The sequence below is a fragment of the Spermophilus citellus genome (assembly GCF_964194105.1).
Source record: "Spermophilus citellus genome assembly, chromosome: 5".
Taxonomy (NCBI): domain Eukaryota; kingdom Metazoa; phylum Chordata; class Mammalia; order Rodentia; family Sciuridae; genus Spermophilus; species Spermophilus citellus.
The window spans coordinates 38,465,987-38,493,179 of record NC_138186.1 but is presented as its reverse complement, the minus strand read 5'-3'; the positions used below and the strand labels follow the sequence as shown (position 1 = coordinate 38,493,179).

Below are 27,193 nucleotides of genomic sequence, written 5' to 3'. Positions count from 1 at the left end.
TTTTGATTTTTTTTTCCTGGAGTATAAATAGTTAAGAATTCCTGGGATAGTTCTTCTCTTAAGGTTCCAAAGGTTTTCTTTATTTTTTCTTTGTAAAGATCCAGTTTCTGGCCTGGAACCAGACATCTTCATGTAAGCATGAGGAAAGCAGAAATCTGTTCATAAGACCCAACTACTCTAATGTATTCTAGTAACTAGCAAAATTCAAACAGAGAATACTATCCTCTAGTGGGAAACATGAGTGAATAAGATTATCTATAAGCAAACCACAAAGTCTCAATTTGATGACCATTTTGAAAGGACAATATGAATTTCCCATTTGTCTATCCTGTAACGTGTGTCTCACCACTGATGTCATCTGGCATCGTTTTAACTACACCGTCCCCTTGGGTTTCTTGTATTCTTCAGGGCCATTCCTGCTTCAAAGCATCTTCACTTTCTTTCTTTCTCCCCCCCCCCCAAAAAAAAAATATTTTTTTCAGAGATCTTTAAGGTTGGCTTCCTTTCTTTCCTTTAGTCTTTTTTTTTCATCAAAACATCATAAAATGAGGCTTTCCATTAACCATCTAAGTAAACTTTTTTAGTACTCTTATTGCTCTTTTGCCTTTTCTCCTTAAAATTTATCACTGTTTGATGTAGTACATTTTATTTTTTAATTGGTGTATTGTGTTTCTGGCACTAGAATATTAGCTACATGAAGGCAGGGGATTTAGCATTCCTTTTACCCTGTTATTATATTCTTAGTATCTTTCTCTGGTTTTGACATCGGGATAATTGTAACGTTTATAGCCTAGTTGTGTTGGAGCAGTAGGATAGGTTGCCAAGAGACCAAGGAAGACACCTGGTGATGGGGTAAAGGACTATTGAGAAATGCCTACAGGGGAAGTCCAGTGGAGACAGGCAGAACAGGTGCACTTCTCCCCTTGCAGTGCCCCTGGTGCCTTGCCAGAAAGTAGTGTCTCCTATTCCTAGTGATACTTTGTCCAAGGTCACCTATATGAGCATTTCCTTCTCCATGGTCCTCTGATTCTCACCAGTTGCCACAGGGTGAAGAGTTTTATAAATTAGTCAACAGAAACAGTAACATCATTAATTCACTTTGCTCCTTGTATAACAAGCATCCCAAGGACCAGCTGACCTAGCTTGTGTGTAAGAAGGCAGGTCTCTACAGATAACACTAACTTGCCTTAATTCCCAGAATATTTGAAAGGAAATCAGTACCCTTCAAGATAATATTTGTCTGGACATTTTGACCCAGATTCACTCATTGTTTCCTTAACTTTGCTAGGTTTTGGGGAACATTAAGGGGCATTAGGAATATGGTGCTTTGCTGTCCCTCTTTTCTTTAAGGATGACATTGTAATTCTGTTCTTATAAAATTATTTGAGAAGTATTCCTTTCTATTCTATTTTTTAAAAAATTTGTGGTGGGGGCTGGGGTTGTGGCTCAAGCGGTAGCGCATTCGCCTGGCATGCATGCGGCCCGGTTGGATCCTCAGCACCATATACAAACAAAGATGTTGTGTCCACAGAAAACTAAAAAATAAATATTAAAACTCTCAATTCTCTCTCTCTCTAAAAAAAAAAAATTGTGGTGAAGAACTAGTATTAATACTTCCTTAATATTTAGTAAAATTCATCAGCAAAGACATCTGGGCCTATGTTTTTCTTTGTGAGTAGTTTTTTTAAAAAAAATTATTATTATTAATTGATCCTTTTAACTCATTGGTATCTAATTACTTTTATTATTTCTTTCTTATTCTTTTTATTCCTCTAAGAATAAAACTAATTTCTTCTCTTCCATTTCTGATTCTAGTAAGTTGGGTCTTTCCTTTTTTCTCTTAGGCAATCTAGCTAGATGTTTATTAATTCTGTTCATCTTTTCAAAGAATCAACTTTTAGTTTAATTTCTCTTCTCTCTTATTTTTGTATTTTCTATGTGATTAATGACAGCTCTTTAGTATTTATTATTTCCTTTCTTCTGTCTGCTTTATGTTTAGTTTGCTCTTCTCTTAACAATGTATTTAGGAGAAAGATTAGGTCTGTGATTTGAGATATTTCTTTTTTAACAGAGGCATTTGCTGTTAACAATTTACTTCCGATCACTGATTAGATGTATTCTGTAAGTTTTAGAAGGTTGTGTCTTCATTTTCATTCACCTTCGAGTATTTCTGATTTCCCTTTTGATCTCTTCATTGATCCATTGGAACATATTTGAGTATTTCCCTTCTCCCTGAATTGGCTTCTAATTTCACCCCATTATGATCAGAGAAAATCAACTGAATATGTTTATTCTTTTAAATTTATTGAGTTTACTGAGATTTGCTTTATAACCTGGCATATGTTCCACTGTGGAGAATGTTCCGAAGAAGAAGAAGAAGAAGGAGAAGGAGAAGAGAAGGAGAAGGAGAAGGAGAAGGAGAAGGAGAAGGAGAAGGAGAAGGAGAAGGAGGAGAAGGAGAAGAAGAGGAGGAGGAGGAGAAATATATATATATATATATATATATATATATATATACACACATACATACATACACAAACACACACACACACACACACACACACACACACACACACACACACTTGTTTGGGGGACCCAGTAGAAGAAAGTGTTTACTTGCCAAAACTGGTCTATAAGGACTGGAAGGGGCATTTATTCCTTCAAATGCAAAAATACCAATGCAAGACTACATGGATCATGAAGAATTAGTCAAATGTGACATCATCAAAGGAAACTAATAAAACATCAGTAACTGAACTGTAAAAAATGGAGCTCTACAAATTTCCTGACAAAGAATTCAAAATAATCATCCGAAAGAAGCTCAAAGGAGTTGCAAGAGAACACAAATAGACAACTCAATGAAATCACTAAGACAAAGCATGAACAAAATTATAAATTTCTTGGAGAAATATAAACACTAAAAAGAACCAAATATAAATCTTGCAACTGAAGAATACAATAGAAGAATTGGAAATGTCAATGGAGAGTTTCAACAGCAGACCCAACTACCACGCGGCCTGCGCAATGGTTTCATTAATGAGGTTCTAGGCATAAAGTTAGTTAGAAGAGATCGAAATAAAACACACAGACTCAGTTACCTTATTTCTATTGCTAGGTCCCAGACGGCTCCCCTCTCTGGTTCGCTCCTCTAGCTGCCCAGCAGGGCAGCAAGGATTACTCAGGGCTAGCAGGAGAGAGAGCGCGCGCGCGTGAACACGCCTGGAGTAGCCTTTTATTGGGGAACAAGAGATTCAGGGGAGAATTCCATCCAATGAAGGTTGAGGGGGTCTGCACTCCAAGGTCAGGGTCAGTGATTGGGTCCCCGGGGTCAGTGGTCAGGCACACCCCCACACGGATGGGCTCTCTCATCAGGAAAGGGTCGGGAAAGCTTCCACGTAGCCAAAGCGCCTCAGGCCCTTAACGGGAGTCACCCAATCACGTGTCAGAATGGCTTCCCACAGACCCAATCTTGCAGAAGAATGAATCAGTAAGCTAAAAGACAGGCCATTTGAAATTCACCATAGAGGAACAAAAAAATAAAAGAAATAATAAAAAGTGAAGAAAACTTAGGGGTCATATAGGACACCACCAAGAAAGAAAATAACAGATTATGGGAGTCTAATTAGAAAAAAGTGGAGGTGGACAGAAAGCTTATTCTAAAAAATAACAGCCAGAAATGACCAGAATCTTGGGAGAGATGTAGAAATTTAGATTCATGAAATTCAACGGACTATAAACAAGATCAATCCAAAGAAGATGATACAGATAAATTATAATCAAATTGTTAAAAGACAGAGTCTTCAAAGGAACACAGGGAAAGAGATTCCACACTGAAGGGAAACTCCATGCTTTCAGTGTTATTTCTCAGCAGAAAATTTGCAAGCCAGAAAGGATTGGGTTAAAATATTCCACGTGCAGAAAGGGAAAAAAACCTACCAATGAAGGATTTACAAACAAAAACTATGATTTAGAAATAAAGGAGATATAAACACATTCCTAGATGAACAAAAGCTGAGAAAGTTTATCACTGTTAGACTTGTCTTACAAAAAATGCAAACAGGAGTTCTTCAAGATGAATAAAATGATGCTAAGTAACAGAAAATAGAAAAAAAAATATAAAATTCACTTGTAAAGGTAAATAAGTAATGAAATTCAGAAAACTAATACTGCAATGGCTGTGCAAAAAACACTTTTAATTCTAGTTTGAAATTAAAGATAAAAATATAAAAAACAAGTCAAAAAATTTTTTTAACAAAATGGAAATATTAAGTACTTACCTGTCAGGAATTACTTTAGTGAAAATGGACTCTATTGTTCAATAAAAAATTAAATAAGCTGGATGAATAAGGGGAAAAACTGATTTAATAATATACTATATGTATATATAGGCTAAGATAGAAAGAGATGTTCCATGGAAATAATAACCAAAAGAGATCAGAAATGGCTACACTTATATCAGATGAAATAGACTTTCAGTCAAAATCTGTCACATTTTTCTCAGTATACACAGAATGTTCACCAGGATAGAATATATGTTGGGCCAGAAAACAACTATAAGCCAATTTTTATGATTGAAATCATATCAATATATTTTTCAGCAACAATGGTATAAAATTAGACAAGATGAATATAGGGAAATTTGCAAATATGCATAAATTAAGCAAATATTTCTGAACAACCAATGCAGCAAATAAGATATTAAAAAGGAAATAAAAAAATACCTTGAGACAAATAAGAATTGAAATAGAGCATACCAAAACTTACAGTATGCAGCAAAAACAATGCTAAGAGGGAAAGTTATAAAGGCTACATTAAGAAAAAAGAAAGTTTAGAAATAACATAACTTTATATCTTGAGGAAGTAGAAAAAGAAAACACAAAGCCAAAAATTAGCAGAAGGAAAGAAATCATAAAGATCAAGCAGAAATAAGTGAAACAGAGACTAGAAAGAATAAAATGAAGAGTTGTGGTTTTTTTATAAAAAGATAAACAAAATTGAAAAAACAATTAGGTAGACTTACCAAAAAAAAAAAAAAAAGTGTGTGTGTGGGGGGGACTGAATAAACTAGAAGAAATGGATAAATTTCTAGACACAAGAAATGGAAAATCTGAATATACAAATGGCAGGTTGAGGCAGTTATTGAAAACCTTCCAACATAGAAAAGCCCAGGACTAGTCTTCATAGATAAATTCTACCAAGAATTTAAATCAGAATGAATGCCCATTGTTCTCAAACTCTTCCAAAACAATTGAAGAGGAAATAATATTTTCAAACACATTTTATAAGGATAGTATTACTCAGATACTAGAACCAGATGAGGACTCTGTAAGAAAAAACAATTATATACCAATGTTGCTGATAAAGATAATGCAAAATCCCTCAGCAAAATACTAGCAAATTGAACTCAGCAAATTGAATTAAAAGGATCATTACAATCATTAAAAGAGATTTGTCCCTGGGATAAAAGGGTTAGCAATGGAGCTAGCTAACATTGGACTGAAACCTCTGAAACTGTGAGCCAAAATATTTCTTTCCTTCTTAAATTGTTTTCCTCAAGTATTTTGTTACAGTGATGAAAAACTAACACAGATGCCCACCCTTAGTCTAAGTATTCAACATAGTACTGGAAGTAATGACTTCTAATCAGGCAAGTAAAAGAAATAAAGAACATCCAAATTAGAAAGGAAGAAATCAAATTGTTGCTGTTTGCTGACAGCATGATCTTCTATATAGAAAGCTGTACAGATCTCACCAAAAAGCTGTTAGAACTAATAAATAATTCACCTAAGTTGCAAGATACAAAATCAATGAACAAAAATCAGTTGCACTTTTTACACCAACAGCAAACTATCCAAAAAAGAAATTAAGAAAACAATCTCATTTATCAAAACATTCAAAATAATAAATTTAACCAAGGAGGTTAAAGATCTATACACTAAAAACAACAAGACATTGATGAAAATAATTGATGAAGACACAAAAATGAAAAGATATTCCAAGTTCATGAATTGGAAGAATTAACGATATTAAAATGTTCATAATGCCCAAAGCAATCTATAGAGTCAATGCACTTTCCTCTGGGCTGGCTTAAATGTGAAGCAAAAGGGAGGCAAGAGTGACAGTTCTTGAAAGCTGTCAACTGTCAAACATCAAAAATTGTTTCATTGATTAGCATGTGTAAGATCCTGGGTTTGATTCCAGGCATCAAACACATAAAAAAAAAAAAAAAAAGAAAGAAATAGTTTCATCCTCTTTATTTTATTTTTTTTAACATTTATTTTTTGGTCGTACACAATATATTTATTTATTTATTTATTTATTTATTTATTTATTTATTTTATGTGGTGCTGAGAATCAAACCCAGGAATTCGCATGGGCTAGGCGAGCGCTCTGCCACTGAGCCACAACCCCAACCCCTCATCCTCTTTATTTTAATACCAATAAAATCTGCGCACATGTACAAACACAAAATGTACAGCATTGTTCCTCATAGTCCTGCTTGTAATATCCCAAAACTGAAAATAACCCAGTGTATGATCAATAGAATGGGTAAATAAATTGTAGTATACTCGTGCAATATACACATCAATGAGAAAAAATAACTGTGCAATAACAGATGAATCTCACATATTGCTATGCAAAAGAAGCCTGGTATAATACAGTTATAATTGTTCCTCAGTATTTGTGGAGGATTGCTTCCAGGACTCCTTGTGGATATCAAAATATGTGACTGATCAAATCCCTCCTATAAAATGGCATGATATTTGTATATAGCCTGTGCACACATGCCTGTATGCTTCTCCTACATTTTAATGAATGAATGAATGAATTTTTGCGATACTGTAGACTGCACCTGGGGTGTGCAATCACTGAGTTTCACCCCCAGCTTTTTTTTTTTTTTTTAAGAGATACAGAGATTTATTTAGAAAAGCAGAGACATATTCAAGGGAGAATGTGGGTCATCTCAAGAGTGAGGAGCTTTGAGGGTAAAACAAGGAATACACATTTGAGGGAGAATATGAGTCATCTCAAAAAGCAAGATGCAACCTCTTTAAGGTTTTTGAGACAAGTTATTTCTAAGTTGCTGAGGCTGACCTGGAATTTGCAGTCCTTCTGCCTGTGCCTCCTGAGTAGCTGTGATTACAAGTGTGAGCCAATTTTGAATCATCTCTAGATGACAGAATGCCTGTTCATGTTTAATTTTTTAAAATTTATTTTCTAGTTGTGGATGGACACAATACTTTTCTTTTATTTATTTATTTTTATGTGGTGTTGAGGATCAAACCCAGGCAAGCGCTCTACTGCTGAGCCACAACTTCAGCCCAATACACGAGTAATTTTTCCCCAAATGTTTTTCATCCATGCTTGGTTAAATCAGTGGATGCAGAGAGCTAATTATGTGCATTTTATAATCCTATTTGGACAAAGAATAAAAACGTGCAAAATGAACAGATGATGTCAGAAGCAAAGAAGAAAAAAGAGGTTATCTTTATGAAAAAAGTGAGTTGGGGGAGGGTATGAGGGTGGCTTCTGAGGCTATTGATAATGTTTTGTTTCTTGGTACAGACACCTAAGTGACAAAACTTAGTTCTCGGATCCAGTTCGATGGAAAGAGGGGTAATAAATTAAAACAAAAGATCTGGTTGGCAGGTTATAGATATATTATCTTTATTATATTTATATTTATATATTATATATATATTCAGTGATCTCTATATACTTGTATTTGCACATTTTAATGCCTGTTTATTACACTTCAACAAAAAGTTTACTTCAAAAAGAAAAAAAAGTCATCAATCTAGAAAGAGAACATTATTTCAGAAGTCCCATTTGCTCTACCCCAGTTTATACCTCTCTTATCCTGAGATAAAGTTTTTATCGCTAATATATTAGCTTTACTAATTACATATGTATTCATAATAATATTTTTTTCAGTACTTAGTTTGTAGTTTTATACATAAAACCATGCCATATTTGTTTTGTGATGTTTTCTTGTTATTAACATTTCAATAACATTTCCTTTTCTGTGACATCTAAGTTATTTTAAATTGTATGTCATTGCTCTTGTGAAATTTTATAGCCTTCAGGAAAATATGTTAAGACTCTTTTACTAATCATAATAACTTATGTTTAGATTTGTCTAGTTAATGTTGATATACAAATATACAATCTGTTAAAAGGAGGAAGATAATAGTTTTTTCCTTTCTAGTCATTATATTTAAAATTTTTCCTTTTGTCTTATAGGAAATAGAAGTTGACCCCTGGTATACTCCATGTGTTCCTAATTCTAAACAGAGTGTTTTAAAAATTTTACCTTTAAGTATTATTATACTTTCTGCCAATCATGTTTGTGTTTTTAAAATCCAAAGACATTTCCTTTTATTTCTAGATTAACACCTGTATCATGAGTGGACACAGAAATTTATTAAATGTTTTTCTGCCTCTACTCTGGTAAACATAATTTTTTCCTCTAATTTTTTGATGTACTGAATCATAGCAATTGTTTTCCTAATGTTCAATTGACACCTAATTTTTGGTATAAACACAGATTTGTTTTAATTTGTAATAATTGTTGAATTCAGTTAGGTATTAGGTTTTGTTTTTGTTTTAAAGGATACTGCATTGATGTTCAGGTCCTATGACTTTCCTTTCTCACACCACCTTTAATCTGATATTTGTATTAGGATGAAGTCAGGTTTATAAATTGAGATGGAAAGTCTTTCCATCCTAATTTGAAGAGTTTGTGTCCAATTGAATTTATATTCTCTGTATTGTTTTGAAAAACTTCTCAGTTTAAAGTTTGGAGTTTTCTCTGTTAGAAAATATCTTACTATTCAGTCTATGTAGCAGTTTTAGGACTATTCATATTTGTCATTTTTTTTCTTAAATCGAAATTCGTAATTTATATTTCTCCATAAGTTGCCGTTTCATTTGAATTTTCTAATCTCCCTCTCTAAAGAGGGAGAAAAGAAAAGTCTTTTAGAGATCAGAGTAAGCTTGGATCCTGTGTGTTTACTGAACCCCTCTGCGTTGGGTAAAAGGCCCTCACAGTGACGCTTTGACCTGTCCAGATGGTGCTTTCCTGGAGGGCTACAGAAAAAGAGCGCAGCCTCTTCAAGGTCCAGCTTTGATTTTCAGAGCTTTTTTTTTTTTTTTTGAAAATAATGTTCCTCCAGCATTTCTAAAATATGAAAAGTCTGCATAACAGACTTTGGGAAAGCCAGGATGTAGCGAGGAAGCCAGTTTTGTAAAGACTCAAACCCGGACCTCCAGAGTCCCCAGAAATAAGAGCGAGACTCCACAAGCCTGGGATTCCAGACCTACGGTTTTCGCGGCTTGGGCTACTCTCGCCTGCAGAGGGTGCGCTGCAGGCTGGCCCACCCACCGGAGTCTGTCTAGCGCGCACCTTTCCCATCAGGTGCTTCCCCGCGGGTACACAACGAAAGGCAAGTCGGAATCTCGTGCGCCTAGGGTGTTTGAGGAAAATAAGACTGGGGAAGGCTTCTCTCTGCAAAACCACACACCATCACAACCAAGTGGTGGCACAAGGTGATAGGCATTTTATAATCATTTCATTAATTATTGGGCTTTAAAAAAAAGTCACATTGGAGAATCCTCAGTGGGGTCTATACTTCTTGTTTTGGTAGGAAGCGACAAGCCCAGGAAGAGGCCTCTCTTTAATCCCAGTTGCAGTCGTCGGCGGCGGGTCTGACCAAACTGAGAAAGTGGCAGGAAGGGTCTTTCTTGTCCACAGTGTGGTGGTTTTCGTTTACTCCCAGTGGCTCTCAATTCTGATGCAAACCGCGTTTGTAACCGTGATTACAAAGGAATGTTTAATTCTTTTCTTTCCCTATTTCTTTACGGCTTAATTATTGACTGAGGGACACTATTGCATTATGCAAATTTGGTGTAAAATTTGGTAATAAGGGCAGGTATTTGGAGAAAATCAGAATTCTCTTTTCGTATCATTCCCCTGCTCTTGTGAGACACAAGAGAAAGGACTTAGCTTTCGAGTATATGAATTACACCATATTTGAAAAAAGGTTATTGGCGAAGATTTTATCATTCTGCTAAGATTACAGAAAAACGTGTACTGATGTTCCAACTACCTCGCGCAGGGACTCCAAACACTTGTTATAATTTTTCACAACCTTATGTATCCGGGACCACGTGGCCTAATGGATAAGGCGTCTGACTTCGGATCAGAAGATTGAGGGTTCGAATCCCTTCGTGGTTGGATCAGTTTTTCTTTCACTTTTCTCTCTCCATTTCCCAAGCACCACTGTAGCATCCGATCCACTTTGGGGAAAAAAGCGTCTTCGCTACTCTTTCAAGTGGGAAATGAAGTTCTACGTCCAGTAGACCTCTCTTGAGATCCGCTGTATTCGACCTCTCCTTTCTTAACTTGTACAAAGGCTTGCACTCGGCTAAGCAAACTACCCTTGTGTCGATTTGAGTGGGGTGGAGGTGGGGGCAAGGCGTGAATCTTGATCCTTGAGGACCCTCTTCTAGCGGTTGGGGTGGGCCCTGGAAGTGAGGTGGGAGCGTCAGGGACTTATGTTGAGGATCTGGTTCCCTCCGGGCAACCACCTTTCTTCTTGCACTGGTCCACAGTAGGCGTTCGGTTACGTATTCGGCCCGCAGAGACAGACACACTTACACACTAGGTATCTGGAGAACTTGGTCCTTTTGAAGTCAGGTTAACCAATGTCGCCCCCTTTCGAAAGAAAAACTTCCCACATTTCAAGGAACTGGAGAAACGTTATAAAACCCGTTTCTGATTCAGGAGGAGGCGACCAGCTACAGGACGCGGTCTCTCGGTTCCCGCATTCTCCCACCCAGTGGGCGGAGTTAGTCCGACTACCCGCAATATCCCGAAACCAGGTTTAAAAAGTATTGAAAAAAGTAAGAAGCAGTAACCCAGGCAAAGATCAGGACCAAGAGGGAGCAGCTTCTCTAAAAATGGAAAGAATCCGGCCAATATATTTTCATATTTTGATGAAACGAACAATGTGAAGTATAAATCAGATTCAGGAAAGAATAACAGTTATAAATAATTTTAAATTATGAAAAAATTTAATTAGTTGCCAAATATCTTCTGAGAAAATTCCAAGCCTCCTCTCTTACCAAGGCTTTTGTGTTTTGATTTTTGTTTTCTTTTCTTTTTTCTTTCTTTCTTTTCTTTTTTTTTTAATTTATATTTTTGGTTGTAGTTGAACACAATAACTTCCTCACACGTGCTAGGTAAGCGCTTCACCACTGAGCTACAACCTCAGGCCCCAGGTATTTCTTTAAAACGCTCAAAGAAGAAATAAATCAGAGATGCACATTCTTCCACAGTGTGTGTGTAGGGGGAGGTATGTGTGTGTGAAGAGGAGACCCACAACTACTCATGCAGAATGCCATAATGAGATTCCAGATATATCCTTTAAACGATTTTATCCAGCCATAATTGCCACAGAATGAGCTACACATGAGCTACACGTGTTTGACAATTCATAAAATCATTATTACAATAAAAACAATGAACACAGATACAGCTAATTGGGAATTAATAGAAATTAATAATTATACGTTAGTTATTGTTAAAGCTTGCACAGAATTGTGGGTGCCTGTTAATTTGACTCGTCTTTGGTCTGATTCATTGTCTGTTACTCATTTGTACAATGCTATTCAAGTTTTGTTACATCGCTCTTGACATTAATAGGAATAATTATAGCTTCAATCCTTGCAGTTGCTTCTGTAACTGCCACTGCTGCAGTAGCTGGCCATTACTTTACATCAAGGCATTCAAACTGCGGATTTTGTGAGAACATGGCATCAAGATGCTCATTTATTATAGCAACAACTAAAGGACTTAGACTCTCAGTTGGCTACAGATGTGATCAATTTACAACATACTGTTTCCTGGCTTGGCGATCAAGTGACTATCTTGACTACCAGAAGTGTTCTGAAGTGTGACTGGAATTCTTTCAAATTTGTGTGACTCCTGTGCCATCTAATACCAGTGATTCCTGGGAAACTGTTAAAAGACGGTTAAATGGACATCAAAATTTAACTTTAGAAATTATAAATTTGGAAAAAACTATTATAGACACCTTTAGTAAGACATTACCTGAACTAACAGGATCTGAAATTTTACAAAAATTGTCTTCAAGTATTGCTAATTTAAATCCTTTATGTCATTTCTCTACCTTGTTGTCAACTTCTTTAGGTAACGCTGTAATAATTTTTGTTTTGTGTTTTGTTTTGTATATAGTCTTCCAATGCTGGAGAAAGCAAAGGCAACTGAAACATGAAACCTCTCTCTTTTTTTTTATTGGTTGTTCAAAACATTACAAAGCTCTTGACATATCATATTTCATACATTTGATTCAAGTGGGTTATGAACTCCCATTTTTACCCCGTACACAGATTGCAGAATCACATCGGTTACACATCCACGTTTTTACATATTGCCATACTAGTGACTGTTGTATTCTGCTATCTTTCCTATCCTCTACTATCCCCCCTTCCCTCCCCTCCCATCTTCTCTCTCTTCCCCATCTACTGTAATTCATTTCTCTCCCTTGCATGAAACCTCTCTTATCGCTTCTGCTATGGCTCATTTACAAAAACAAAAGGAGGGAAATATAAAGAATCAGATGTGACTGCGTAACTATTACTGTCCTTGATGGAGTCTGTCTGCAGACGGGATATTCTGTCAAGGTATAGATAGGTAACAGCGAACATACTTGAAAACTAGGTGTCTGCTGTCCTTGGGAAGGCCTACTTGCAAACGAGAGGCTCCTTCAATGTTTAGATAAGGTAACAGCAAACATGCTTGAAAACGAGATGTCTACTGTCCTTGGGAGGACTTCCCTACAAACAGGATGTTCTGCCAAGTGGGCTAGGAGGGCACTAAGAAAAATTTTATTATCTGTTCTTAACAGAGAGCAGAGCTCAACATGCTCCAGGCGGAGAATAGATTAGCCATGAGAAGCAGGTCACTTCTGATTAGAAAGTAAAACTTCTATGCTATGTTTAATTAGCTGAAAGACCTGATTTATTGATGTTGGAAGGCTGCCTTCTTTGTTCATAATACTATAAAAAGATTGCTTGTACACAATAAAGGACTTTTTTTTTCTGCTTGCTGCTTTGCTTGCTCTGCTTCTTCTTTCTTTCTCATGCTGACCTGTGAGTGAATTACTGCAACAACCTCCCAAAGTTTCCTCATGCCCCTGTACTTTTGAAATCCCTGCAACCTCCCACAATACTGATCTGCTTTCTGTAGTGCTGTTTGCAGTTTTTAAAATATCATGTGTCTGAAGTTTTTGTAATTTTATGTTAGTGGGACTATACAGTATGGAATTTAGAAAATTATTTTTGTCATAATCATCATCTTGAGATTCATCAATGTTTTTGCTTGCATGACAAATTCACTTATTATTATTGCTGGATGGTATTCTGTCCTATGGATATACTTCAATTTGTTCAACCTGTTGATGAACATTTAGAATATATCCAGATTTGGGCTAATATAATAAAGCTGCTATGAACATTTGTATAAAGTGATTTGTGTGAATATATGATTTCATTTCTCTTGGGTAAATACCTAGGAGTTGAATGGCTGGGTCATATAGATAGGTGTGTATTTTTTTTAAATTATTTTTTTAAAGGACACTGCTGAACAAACTGGTATCACTTTTGTACATAACCTGATTGGAACATTACAAGAAAGGAAAATCATAAATCAATCTCACTCTTGAAAAATAGATGTAACTCATCCTGAAAGTTAAGGAAGGAACTGTACACAGTTGTTTAAGATGAATTATAAGTCATTTTTGTCTTGAAAGTCTAACTTATCTTAGGCTCTAGGAAAACAAGGTGGGTGTATACTTAGAAATAAAAATAAAAATTTGTGATCGCCTTAAATATAGATAGAAACAGTACTTGATAAAAATTCAGCATTAAATAGTGATCAATACTAAAAGCATCACAGAAGATGATTTCTTTAACCTAGTAGATGACATATTCAAAAATTTTATAGTAGATATCAATCATAAATGGGAAATAGGTAATACTGAAAACAGTCCATTTCAGACTGGTAACAAATCAGGGATGACAATTCTTATCACTTCTATTCAAGATTACAGACTCCTGTGTGCCTTATTTATTGCCTTTTGCAGACAGTTTACAAATAATAACAATAAAAGCTAAAGTGATTGTAAAGGAAGAAACAAAATTGTCATTCTCAAATGATATGATTATATACAAAGGTAAGTTTGGGGGTTATGATAGATCTATTATAATATAGTGGGTTGTAAAATCTAATAGATTGAGCCAAAATGAATGAAAATAAATTATATAGCATATGTTACATGAGAAAATGAGGAAATTCTAAACTCTTCACTGTTTTTATGTACAATAAGCCCTTTTATTTTATTTACTCTACATGAACTCCAGAATGTGATAGACAAACTATCTATTCTTTATTTTTTATTTTAATTCATCACTGATAAATTTCACTCAGAGCTAATGACAAGCATGTGGAAAATGTGAGCCATACTTGCTCATTCAGACTGCCACTTACTCTAGAGATCTGGAAGTCCTGGGTCTTTCAGAGTGAGAACTCTGAGCTTGGTGCAAGAACCTAAGAAGACTGAAGGTTATCTCATTGTTAAATTTGAATAGCCCGAGACCCCAGATGATTCTGTAGTCTTCCAGCTATAGCAAGAACAGAGAAAACCTAATGCATGGGATAATGAGATGATCCTCAAAAGTAATAAATAAATAGCTATCTTATCTTAAGCTCTTACTTTATGCTCAGAACTTTATAGTAAATGCTTGTATCCATCTTTTATATCTATATAGCAATCCTTACTCAAATTTAGTGGCTTAAAACAACAATTGTCTACCATGTTTACAATTCTGCAGGTAAACAGTTTGAGCTAGGATTAATTGTCAATATGTTGCTGGTTTTGTGTGGAGTCACTCATGTAAATGTATTCAACTGGCAGCATGGATGGTCCAAGTTGAAGACTGTCTGTAACTTGGACTCGATGGAATAAGACAATCCTAATTCATCCTGTGCAGCTTGTCAGTTGGAATGGCTGGAATGGCTGAGATGACTGGGACTCTAGTTAGTCTATCCTCTAAGAGTCTAGATGAGGTTTCTCTATACCATAGACCAAGGTAACAGGAGGGCAAGAGGAGAAGTTGCAAGGCTTCTTGGAATTCCCAAAATATCATTTACACACATAATTTCCACAGCATTCTATCGATCAAAGCAATAATAAGACAGCTGACATTCAAGGGGAATGGAAAGAGACCCCATTTCTTGAAGGACACCAGTGCAAATTACATTACAAAAGAATGTATGTTTAGGGAGGGAATTTGTGGCCATTAAACAATTGATGACTTATTATTAAAAACTGTGAATAGCTCCTATTGACATATCTATTGTACATCATTTCTTAAGCTTTGGTCCAAGTTGGTCTGTGAGTCAGGTTTTAAACCTACATTTCCAAGATAGGCAGGTAGGGTTGGGACCAGTGAGAATGTTGCACTCCAAAATGTAGCAGTAGCTGGAACAGAACTGGTAATGAAGAACATTTGCACGTGAAAATTATAAAGCTTTGGTAAAGTGGAAGAGCTCTAAGCCTATCTCTAGAATGTCTCAGACAATGTTTAAAACCTGGAGGGTGAGGGGCTGGAGTTGTAGCCCAGCGGTAGAGGGCTTGCCTTGTACGTGTGAGGCAGCACTGTGTTCGATTCCAGAAGCTCATATAAGTAAGCACATATAAGTAAGCATTTAAAAAAACATCCAAAGGCCCACCTACAACTAAAAAATATTTTTAAAAACTCTGGAGGGTGAGATTAATGTCTCACACACGGGCTTCCTGCTCAACTCTAAAGGGTTGGAATGGGGCAAAACTTTTCCAAGTCTTTTTCAAGACTCAATACCTGTGTCTCCGTTGTTAACTATCAGTAACATGGACTTATTAAAGTGATAAGAATTCCAGAGAAAGTCTAAAGGGATGAAGAAACTGAGGTAAGGAAAACAGGTTCAAGGACAGGACATTTCCCACTAAGATAATTAGTTTTAAAAATCTCCCTCATTTCAGAGAGCTGATAAATCAGAAAGAATTATTTTTCACTAATTTTTCTGTGAACCCGAATTCTAAGCCTGAGTTATGATGCTCAAGAAACTATGGAATCAAATACTGTGAACAGGTGTTTCAGCAACTGCCAAATGTTGTCAAAGCTTTGGTTGAGAAGTCAGCATCAAAAGCTAAGATATAGTGACACCTCTCACACACAATCTTGGAAATCTTCAGATAAAACACAGTCAGAGCCTGGGAATGGTTTATCATAAGTCACAATATAATTCCTTAAAGGGGATTCAAATTTTGTGTCTTTTTCATTTGCATAGATAAGAGAATAGTAAAACTGCTCCAGGTGAGGCTCGAACTCACAACCTCGGCATTGCTCACAAGTCGTACTGTCATATAAGTACCGCGCGCTAACCGATTGCGCCACTGGAGCCACCGCAGGTGGTGCCTCGGGGACGTTAAGTGAAGATACATTTACAAATGAAGATTAAAGAGTAATTGCTCTTAAAGTTTTTTTGTTGTTGTTTTATTATTATTATTATTTTTTTATTGTTGGTCGTTCAAAACATTTGTTTTTGATACTAAATACTATGAACAAAAAAGACACAAGGTTTCCACGAATGGGATTAAAAGACGTAAACAAGGGAACTCCCGGAATTAGCCGAGTTCGTCTTCCCTTGTCCTACCCCTCGCCGCAACACTAGGCACGCAGAGACTGAGGGTGGCAGTCTTCAGTACCGCGGTTAGAATGAAAGAAGTCACTTTAGCTCAGGAAAAGATGGAAGCTAAGATGGCTGCATACAAAACAGACATTTCACTCTGAAACTGTGCTTCTCTTGGACCTTATATCTTCGCCATTCTACTTTTCTGCACTTCCACTCTGCATTCAGCTAGCCTTCCTTTGCTTTAAATGCTGCTGTCTCAACCCGACTCGCCCGCTTTTAATTTATACTTTGCTACCCTGAAACATTCAAAGAGATACTTCCTTTACAAAAAAAAAAAAAAAACTGTTTTAGATCTACAGCACTGCAAATAATAAGAATGATAATAATTATTATTTATTAATAAAGGAAAAACACTTTTAAATTATGATTGCAATATAAGCTAAACAAATGCAAGAAAACAATAAAATTTTTTTGAAAAATTTCTGAAGTCTTATATCTTAAGAAATCCATTGTTAGCATTTGTTGTTTTTTGTTTAGGCTTTTTGTTTGTTTGTTTTTGTTCTATGAAGAATTACACATATAGATTAAATATTTTTAAACATTTTCGTTAAAGGTTTCAAACAATGTGAACAAAATGGCCCCTCTTACCAGCACATTTCTTTTTATTTTTTTCAGACTGAATGTTCTTTAGTCCTCCAGTGACACATAGTTATCTAGTGGGTTTCCCATGGTAAATCCATTATAGCATTCCACATTTCTGAACTTCTGATCCCTTAATTCTGCCATCTGTCACAGCAGATGACATTTCTACTACATTTAGCAAGAACTATTTCTTTTTCTAAGCAGGAGGTATCCTAATAGCGTGCTAGGTTCATGGCAGCATATAAAAATTCTGTATTCAGGGAAAATGCTACTATATCAATAAACTCTTCTTAGACTCTAGTTGTACATGGGGTAAATGCTGAGTGGATAGCAAACAACATCTACATTGCTTTCAAGCAAGAAGGACATGGGTTTAACCACTTTTAATAGTTTCAGGGGTTCTGGCAAATCTGGGGAATTTTGATGTTTTAATGCATCAATTCAAAGGTCCATCCAATGTCTCCGGGTTTTATTCGTTTCCAGTCATTACCAGGACCTTGGCATAGGAGACATTGTGAGGATAGCCTTAGGCCTAAGCCTAAGCAACTCCATTTTAAAACTCCTGTTTGAAACCTGCAGTCTCACCAGGCACCCCTAAAGGAGCCTTCCAGTATGGCCCTGTGGCACAAACAAGTCACTTCTCCCCACCCTGATAAACTCAAGAGTGAAGTCTCTGGCAGGCTGTCCTGGCCTGATAAGAGGGAAAGGCACCTGATAAGAGAGAAAGGTGAAAAGATCAGGATGGGGACCACCAGACCAGATGTTTTAATCCCAGGGTAAATGATGTCACTGAGATACCCGGTGGCAGCTGATAAGGATTGAAAGAGGGTGTCAAAGCCCCCAAATTTGGTATAAATAATAGAGCTAATAAACAGACATCCAGCCATCTGACAATGATGCCCTCATTCTGAGAGTCTGATGAGGACCTGGACTGACATCCCAACACTTCCCGATCCTCTGCATTTTCCTCACTGCTCTCAAACTCTACAGCCACATCTTGACCCTGGTGAGAGCTGCAACTTCTCCCTATGAACTTCTCCTTAATCAGCCATCAGCTCCATCCTTGAGAAGCCTGCCTTGGTTCCTGACCTGATCACCACTGTCTGAGTGAGTATGCATCTGCTGGACTTAAAGCCTAAGGCTTGAGACTTTTGAACTGACACTTGAACTTAGCATGCAGGGGCAATGTCTATCATTAGCCAGTCATGATTAAGTGTGTTTGCAGTGCTTAGAATTAATTAATCTGGAATTGTTTGCTGTGAATTGATTATGTCTATTGCAGTGCCTAGCATTAAGGATTTTTGTTTTCTTGATTAAGAACCTATAGAGTGAAATTGTATTGAGTAATTTGAGTGAATAGAGCATTGAAAGGGGCAGAAGCGTGTGGACATTCTTTATTTCTCCCCCTGGACTGCATAAGCCACACCTTTTGCCAATCACAACAATAATCTAGGTTTGGAATATAACTTTCTTTGAAATTCTGCTATTCCTATGATTAAGTCTTGGGCCAGCACCTTGGCTTTTTGTGTCCTGAGTTGCAGGATATGAGAGGTTCTTAACAGGATCCCATGGAGGCATCCTTTCACATTGAGACTTTTTTAAGTGATATATCATCCTCAACTTTTGATTGTCTCTCTCCAAAGCATTAATTTCCTCTAGCAAAGACCATCCAATTCTATTACTGAATAATTACCAATCCTCCCACGTTTTTAAATCACCCGATTCATCACATCTGCTGGTGCATGTGTGCATATGTCACTCATCCAGTCAGCCACCACTGAACCAAACACTGAGGGAAAGGAGGCACCACGTGGGGAAGCATCCCTTGAGGGATGGAGTCCTTTGTCACTCCTCCTGAACAAGTAATTGGATATTGGCTATCCCAGGAGGCAACAAACTTGGCCTAAAGCAATTCCCAAAGACAGGTGACAACTAAAAGCCATCAAGTGACAACTTTCCAAACATCTGAGAGTATAAATCCCTTTGTTGGGGGAATTTCGAGAATTCTGAACAATACACCATCAGTAAGCACTAGGAGGAAGATAAGATGAGTTCAAGTACAATATGGAATTTTAAAAACCACAGAGATCTTAGATGCTGCATAAAACTTTTATTTGAGACAGTAATAAGGCTGGTTCTGAAGCTGAGAAATCTGGGGTTGAGAGGGGAATTTCATCCCTCAAAAGATAAAAATCTGTCCCCATTCAGGAGCCATAATCTGAATACACTAAGAATTGGACAATAAGGAGAATTTTTACAGGACAGAACAGAGAAAAGTCCTGGGTCCTATTATCATGGAGACACCCTCCCTTCATCTAAGTCATTGTTCTTGCTCCTACTTTCCCTTAGGGTTCTCACTGGAGAATGACAGGTGGAGGGAAATGTCATGTGTGAAAACTATTCCAAAAGACTTAGAAACTGAAATACATGGTTGTCCTACTAAGAAGTAGAATATAATTTGAATGACTAGATCCCCATGCTCTTTCTGTACCTTCAGGGTGGAAAAAGGAGGAGTCAACATCCAGGGACATCCTTCTTCCAAAGATGATGGAAAACTAAGCCATTCTCATGGAAGGATGATTTTCCTTTTATGGATATGAATTATTCAAACTCTAATGGAGGCCTGGGGATTAGGGTTTCCATTCTTTTACTATTGACCCACACACTTTTTCCAGGAGAAAGGGCAATAGCCTTCCAAATACAAATCTACTTGGTGGAAAATGGGAACGTTAGCAGAATGAAGATAGCTTAGTCAAAAGGAGGCCATTTAGGAAAAGAATATGGTAAAAAGATGAAGTTTTTCAGAACAGGTCTTTAGGTGAGAAGCAAGATGGCTTCTGCCCCCAACTCAGTCTTCCTATTTAGTGTTGAATTGCTTCAGGTATACCAGAATGTCTGACTTGACTCTGCTGATTGTAGCACGGTGGAACCATCGCATGACAGGGACTCCATCAGGCCCCACCAAAAATTTTTCAAAGTTCCAACGGATGTCATGAACTTTTATGGGTTCCCAGGAGATATATTTTAATGAGCCCAACATCTCAGATGGATGAGGACAGGAATGCTGAAGCAGAAAGATGGAAAAGAGAAACAACACATCACTTTTGCTACCAGAAGATCAAGGTATTTTTACTCAGAAGTAATCCACTTCCTCCTGTATCTAAATATTTTATTTCCTATGATTCCTGGTAAACCCCATAAAATTTCCAAACACCACAATGTCAATTATCAGGAATGTTGTAATTATTGTAGCCAAATTCTGCTTCTTCCTTTTATTTTTTCCCCATAAACCCAACCCACAATCATGCCACCTGTGTTAAGATATGTCACCACTCAAGCTTCATTGTCCTTTTCTGCAAAGTGATTGACTTGGATTAAAATGTGTATTTCCAAGTTTTAGGGTTCAATGGGCCAATAGCATTTCAATAAATATCTTTTGGGGATAACTTAGAGTTAATGACATTATATCAAAGCAAAAATGTTAAATACCATCAATTCATCATCATCATTTTAGAAATGCCATCCTAAGAATATATGTGTCATAATCTTTATTTTTTAATCTTTATTTTTTAATTTTAGGTGGACACAATATCTTTATTTTACATTTATATGATGCTGAGGATTGAATCCAGTGCCTCGTGCATGCTAGGTGAGCACTCTACCACTGAACCACAACCCCAGCCCCAGTCATAATCTTTAAATAAAGGACAGCCCTATAAGTTACGTGAGTTGAATTAATGAAATCCTCTGTACGTATTCTTTCTTCAGCTTACTGAGGATATACACAAATTTTAAAATGGGCTAGTCTTGGTCCAAGTCCAGCATTTAGAAGTAATTCACTCTACTGATATTTAGGATTCTTTTAGCTCTGGCACTCTCTTTGTCCAAAAACCAGTATTAGCAGCATGATGGCACATGCCTATAGTCCCAGCAATTTGGGAGGCTAAGGCAAGAGTATCACAAGTTAGAGGCCAACCTCTGCAACTTAGCCTAGCCCTAAGCAATTTAGTGAGACCCTGTCTCAAAATAAAAAATAAAAAAAGGGTTGGGGGATGTGGCTCAGTGGTTAAGCACCTCTGGGGCCAATCCCCAGTACAAAACAAACAAACAAACAAACAAACAAACAAATAAATAAATAAAAACCAATGTTTCAACTAAAAATACCTACTACATTGTATTAATCTTGTTGATTTCTAGCGCATTCTCTCTCTCTCTCTCAACTGTGATCTCATGTTACTATTTAGCCTGCATTATAGGTAGCAGGCACTCATTAAATGTACCTTAGATGAATGAATTAATGAATGTCAATGAGTAAGAGGGTGGTCCCAGTAAAAGCTGCCATTCCACACAATTCTCTCCCCCATACAAAGTCAGGGCCCCATAAACACTAACAAATTAAACCCAAATCTTATGCTGACCTGAAGATTTCCTCTAAAAAGATCAATCCAACCTCTAGGCATGATCTCTTGGGCCCATTTCTACCATAACAATTCTGCACTAAGAATATTAGGGAAAAGGAGGAGGTTTAAGCCAGTAACTGACTCACCTTCAAGAAGGTGAAGACTTTCTGTTCTTTTTCACCATTCACATCTCCTTTCTCAAAAAGCTGGAAATTAGGTATATATCCTCCCCCTGGACGAACATACCTGCAATAACCAAATGTTCTCAGGAAGCTCCAGGATAAAGTTATGATGGGACACCAGATTTGAAGTCACAGGAAAGGGTAAAATGAGGAATAGATATAATAGATGGGAGAGGTGACAGAAATAGGCCATTTTTAGACTTTGGGCTCCTTAGTCACTATTTTATTCCACAATCTATCTTGGCTCCTCTTATTGTTTCTGTGCCAATTATCTCTGTTCTGCTCTTCCACAGTCCACCCAGTTCTCAACCAGGGGTGGAGACAAAATCTCTGGACACTACCAGACTCTTATCAAGGTAGATTAATGTTTAAAAAAATCAGTTTGCAGATACCCTTGAGCCTAATAATCCACTACCTTTCTGGGAGGTTTCTGAGATGGAAGAATCTCTGCAGAAAGGAAAGAAGGACAAGGGTCTCCTACTGGGTTTCAGGCAGGCACTTACTTGAGTCCAGGAAGAATCTCTGTGTTGTCTCCTGGTTCTTGCTTTCCAAACTGGTTGCAGGGAAAGCCCAACACAACAAAGCCAAAGGGCTTTAGCTCCTCCTGAAGTTCATTCAGTTCTGTGATTAGAAAAGGGACATGATGGCCAGCCTAGATAACCTTTGGGCAGAGAAGGATCCCTGGGGTTATTCATTCTTCAGAGAAGGAAACAGAGACCAGGGAGGGAAATATCTCTAGATCAAAGAGGCTATGAGTGACACAGCTGAAGTTGGACACCAGATCTTCAGACATGCCTGCTAGACCAGTGAATATAGTACAGTATTTCCCAAGCCTGTAGCCACATCCCAATCATTAAAAATAAGGATGCCCATAAGTTTCTGATTCTATTTCTCTGAGATGGGATCAAGTCATCTTAATTATTCAAACTCCCGTGATTTTTAAACAAAGCCAGGTTGGAACATCATTATTATTCTTATCAGTTTGCTTTCCCTGGTTGGTGAATTTACAGACAGAATCTTTCTTTCTAAAGGGAAGACACAGATGACAAGACTGAGCTTCTTTCCTCAGTACAGGCTGGCAGAGTGCAGATCAATCTGACAGAGCCAAAGAAAACCAGAAAAAGTTCAAGTTAAGCTTTCTGTTGCTCTTCAACCATCCTGAGGATGTTAAAGATGCTTTCTACCTAAAAGTCTTCAGTGATTTGCCAAACACGAGCTTCAGCAGCTTTCTTCTATTGCCAGGAAGTTTCCAACTTGTTGGCTCAGGCTTTTATAATCCATGTCTCTTTATTGACACTTTCTGGACCAGATGCCTTCAGTCCCTTGATGAACACTAGCCAGTGCCACTCAGATTCAGCTCACCCAATTGGTATCTCCTTTTATCCCCTTTCTTTAAAAGGAGAGACTGCTTTCCTGTTTTCACGTGAGTCCTCAGAACCTCTCTCCATGTACTTCCCTCTTGTCTTCAGCACTACAGATAATCCCTCCCTCTAGGAAAGAAAAGAAAATAGGAAGCCTGTCTTCCACTCCTTGAGCAACGATTCCTCAGTTTCTTCATCTGTTATGTGCAGAAGGAGATGAAATAAGTTCATTTTTAAAGTCCCTTATAAATGGACAAAATGAATTATGTTTAAAAAATAATATTCAGTCTTTTTTTTTTTTTTTTTTTTTTTTTTTTTGTACTAGGAAGTGAATCCAAGGGCACTTAACTACAGGGTCTCACTGAGTTACTTAGGAACTCACTAAGTTGCTGAGGCTGACTTTGAACTCAAAATCCTCCTGCCTCAGCCTCACAAGCTGCTGGATTTCAGGCATGCACCATCAGCCCAGTTAATATTCAGTCTTAAAAAAGAAAGAGGAAATAAACTAAACTCAAAATTATGTTGTTAATTTAAAAAATAAGACAGCAAACAAATTCGCATCATGTTTTCAACTGGTAGGAAAAGCAGGAAAAATAATCCATATCCATATTTTATAAACATGATAATATAAGCTGTCTGAAAGGAGGAAAAGGAGGTGGAAAGATTTTTTTTTCACTCTGAACCTCTTTGTTCTTTTCGAATTTTGAGGCTTGTGAATCTATTACTTCTGCAGAACACAACATAATTAAAAACAAATTCTTAGTAATTCAAATATATAAAGTATATCTGATATAATTCATCCTGCTTACTATTCATTTGTTTTTAAGCCAATGGTCCTAAGAGACATATGAGAGAGACAAAATTCTTCCTTGAATAATGAACAAGGAGGAAGAAAACTACACCCAAGAGAAGAGGCAAGATTGACAGGGTGTATGTGCTTCTATCATAGCCTCTTCTTCTGGCCCTTAACTCCAGTCAAATACAGCTCCAGGTATAAACTCCTTCCCCCTTTCCTTGTCATTATAAAAGACTTTGCAAAAGTCTCAAAAAACATGGATCTTTTCTTATCTATTTGCCAAGGAGACTTCTGGAATCTTCTATGAAGCTCCTAGTTCTTAGATATATATTGATTTTATTAGAAACTTCAGACAAAGCAGAGGCCAAGCCTAGGAAATTGTCAGCAATTTTTTTTTTCTATAAAAGCTAAATAGTATTTTAGGCTTTGCAGATCACATGGCCTTCATCATCACTACTCAAACAACTACTGAACTCTGCCTGTGGCATGAAAGCAACTTAGATAGTAAGTAAATGAACGAACGTAGCTGAGTCCAATACAACTTGGTTTATAAAAACAGACTGGCCAGATTTGGCCTATAGGGCACAGTTTATTGAATTTTGACATTGAGAATAAAGTCATTTAGCTATGAGTATTTATGTTGGCATATAATTAGAATTAGAATATAATTCCAAGTGTGATTTTTAGAATATCAAGTGTGATTTAAAATCAGTTGGAAAATTTAGTCCCAAAGACATATGGCTGTGAATTCTTACCAGGATATTGAGCTGTCAGGCCACAATAGGTGGCTACGTTGACAAAGAGGATGTACTTGCCCTCATACTGCTTGAATTGAATGCGTTCCATCCCATTAAGAGTGAAGGCCTCATAGTTATATATGGTGCCTTTTACATCTTTGTAGCAATCCATCTGGAAGATTTTTTAAAAATGATAATATTAGTGATAATTCCTGATATCTGTGTATTATTTCAAAGCACTTAAAGAATAATACAGGTATCAGACTCAGAGAACAAAAAATAATTGTCTAAGGGATCAATGAAAATATTGAAACGTGGGTTTTGTGACTTAAAAATCTTTCCTTTTTTTTTTTTTTTCCTCCAGCAACAAGTAGTCAAGTCTGTCTTTCTATTATTTGGGCAGAGGTAGGCTACTAGGAAATACTTGGACAAATATAAAGAAAAGAGATTTGTGAGCTGGGATATGAGAAACAGAAAGTAAGTGGGGCTAAAGAGAAAAGTACACTGCTTTCCAAATTTTTTAATATTCGTTTTTTAGTTGTAGTTGGACACAATATCTTTATTTAATTTATTTACTTATTTTTATGTGGTGCTGAGGATTGACCCCAAGGCCTCGCATGTGCTAGGCAAGTGCTCTACTGCTGAGCCACAATCCCAGCCCCTGCTTTCCTAATGTCTGTGAAAATGAAGCTATGTTTTAGCTCTGGATTGAAGTCTCAGAGAAGGGCAGTTTTTAATTGCTTACGTATTTCAGAGTAGCTGAGTTACTTTTCTTTCTCTAGGTCTTCTGACTTCTTAATCCAAGCATCAACATACTAGAATGGAAAGAACTCTAGCCTGGGAATCCGAAGCCAGATTTATTATTACACTCCTCTATGAACCTAGGTAATTCTCATCTTGGACCTCAGTTTCTCCATGAGTAAAATGCAGCTATAAGGAGGGCCCTCCAAGTTTAACATTCATCCCCATCTCACTTTTCTCCCTTCTGTCATGCTCTTACTCATGTGATGCTCTTGTATGTCAATACTGTGAAATCCCAGCTTTGGGGTAACGCCTGCCAATGCCTAAGAGAAGATATGGAGAGCTTCAAAGCCTATCTGCAAGTAGGTCACTAGGATCTGTCTGGCAGCATCTGACCTATTACAAACCCAGCTCCCCACACCATTGTGTTTCAGGTACCTAGTGCCCACCTTCATCATTATCAGCTCCATCTATCCTATTCCTTCTCAAATCTCCTGAACATACTTGAATGGATATCCACATAAAACAGAAATAAATTTTACGTAACAGAAATAGGCTCTTCCTGAAACTTCCATTGCATGTACTTATGTTGAATTCCTCTACAAAGCTGTTCTCATCTTATTTTTCTTATTCTTGTCTATTCTTGCAGGGTACCTATAGTACCCAAGTACTCTGAAGCCACAGTACTCACTAGCACAACCTGATCTCTTTCCCTATATTGAGGAAGCTGTTACAAATTGTCTGTGGAATACAAGGAGTATAAGATAGGAAATACGAAAAGGAAGCTACTTATCTAAACCCTCTAGTGAGAAAAAGGCAGAGAAACTGTTTTGAAAAAAAAGAGAAGGGCATTAGATCCTAAGAAAGGTGCAGACTTAAACAGGATTAAACTAGATTTCCTGGATATGCAATGGACCAGAAAGAATTTTAACTAATTTTAACTAAACACTATCCGCCCCCATTCAGGAGTAATGTAAAACAAAACCCAACTTTTTCCAGCCCTATAATCCAGTGATTATATCACTAGTACACCAGGTTGCAGTTACTCAGTCCTTCTCTTAGGGAGAAATCGATTTTCTCTATATAAGTTTTTGTGCCTTTCTCTAAATTTGCACACTTATATGCACCAGTTCTAAGGTGTGTATAAAGAGAATATTATATGAGAACATCCATTTCTACTTTCATGATGCCTGGTTCCAAGTTAAACAATTTTAAGAATTTGCTTTCTGCACCTCTTTCTTTCCCCCCCTATCACAATGAAAATCATGCTGCAAACAGGTTGCAGGGTCTTAGACTCTGAACTTGAAGACTTACTACAGATGTTGATTATTGTTCCTAGTTTATTTAAATCTATGTGATATGTCTGAACCCCTCCAGACACAACTTTTTTTGCAGATTTTTATCAGTGCATTATAGTGGTTTTTACATAATAGTGAGATTTGTTTTTACATATTCATACATGCATATAATATAACATATATATATTCATATATTCTGGATTTTAATCTTCTGTCAGAAGAGTAGCTAGCAAAGATTTTTCTCCCATTCTGTAGGTTCTCTCTTCACCTTCTTAAA

General features: G+C 36.9%; 2 protein-coding genes across 2 annotated transcripts in view; both read right to left on the bottom strand.

The window, feature by feature from the left end:
- The window catches only part of PGBD1 (piggyBac transposable element derived 1), a 340,888-nt gene that overhangs the window by 80,787 nt on the left and 232,908 nt on the right, over positions 1-27,193 (bottom strand). The gene's annotated exons all lie outside the window — the stretch shown is intronic.
- On the bottom strand, positions 20,259-25,049 carry LOC308649041 (epididymal secretory glutathione peroxidase; the record flags this gene model as incomplete). The annotated part of the gene is made up of 4 exons (XM_081294306.1): positions 20,259-20,465; positions 21,948-22,047; positions 22,487-22,604; positions 24,896-25,049. The coding sequence occupies 4 exons, from the start codon at positions 25,047-25,049 to the stop codon at positions 20,259-20,261; spliced, it is 579 nt and encodes a 192-aa protein (XP_081150432.1).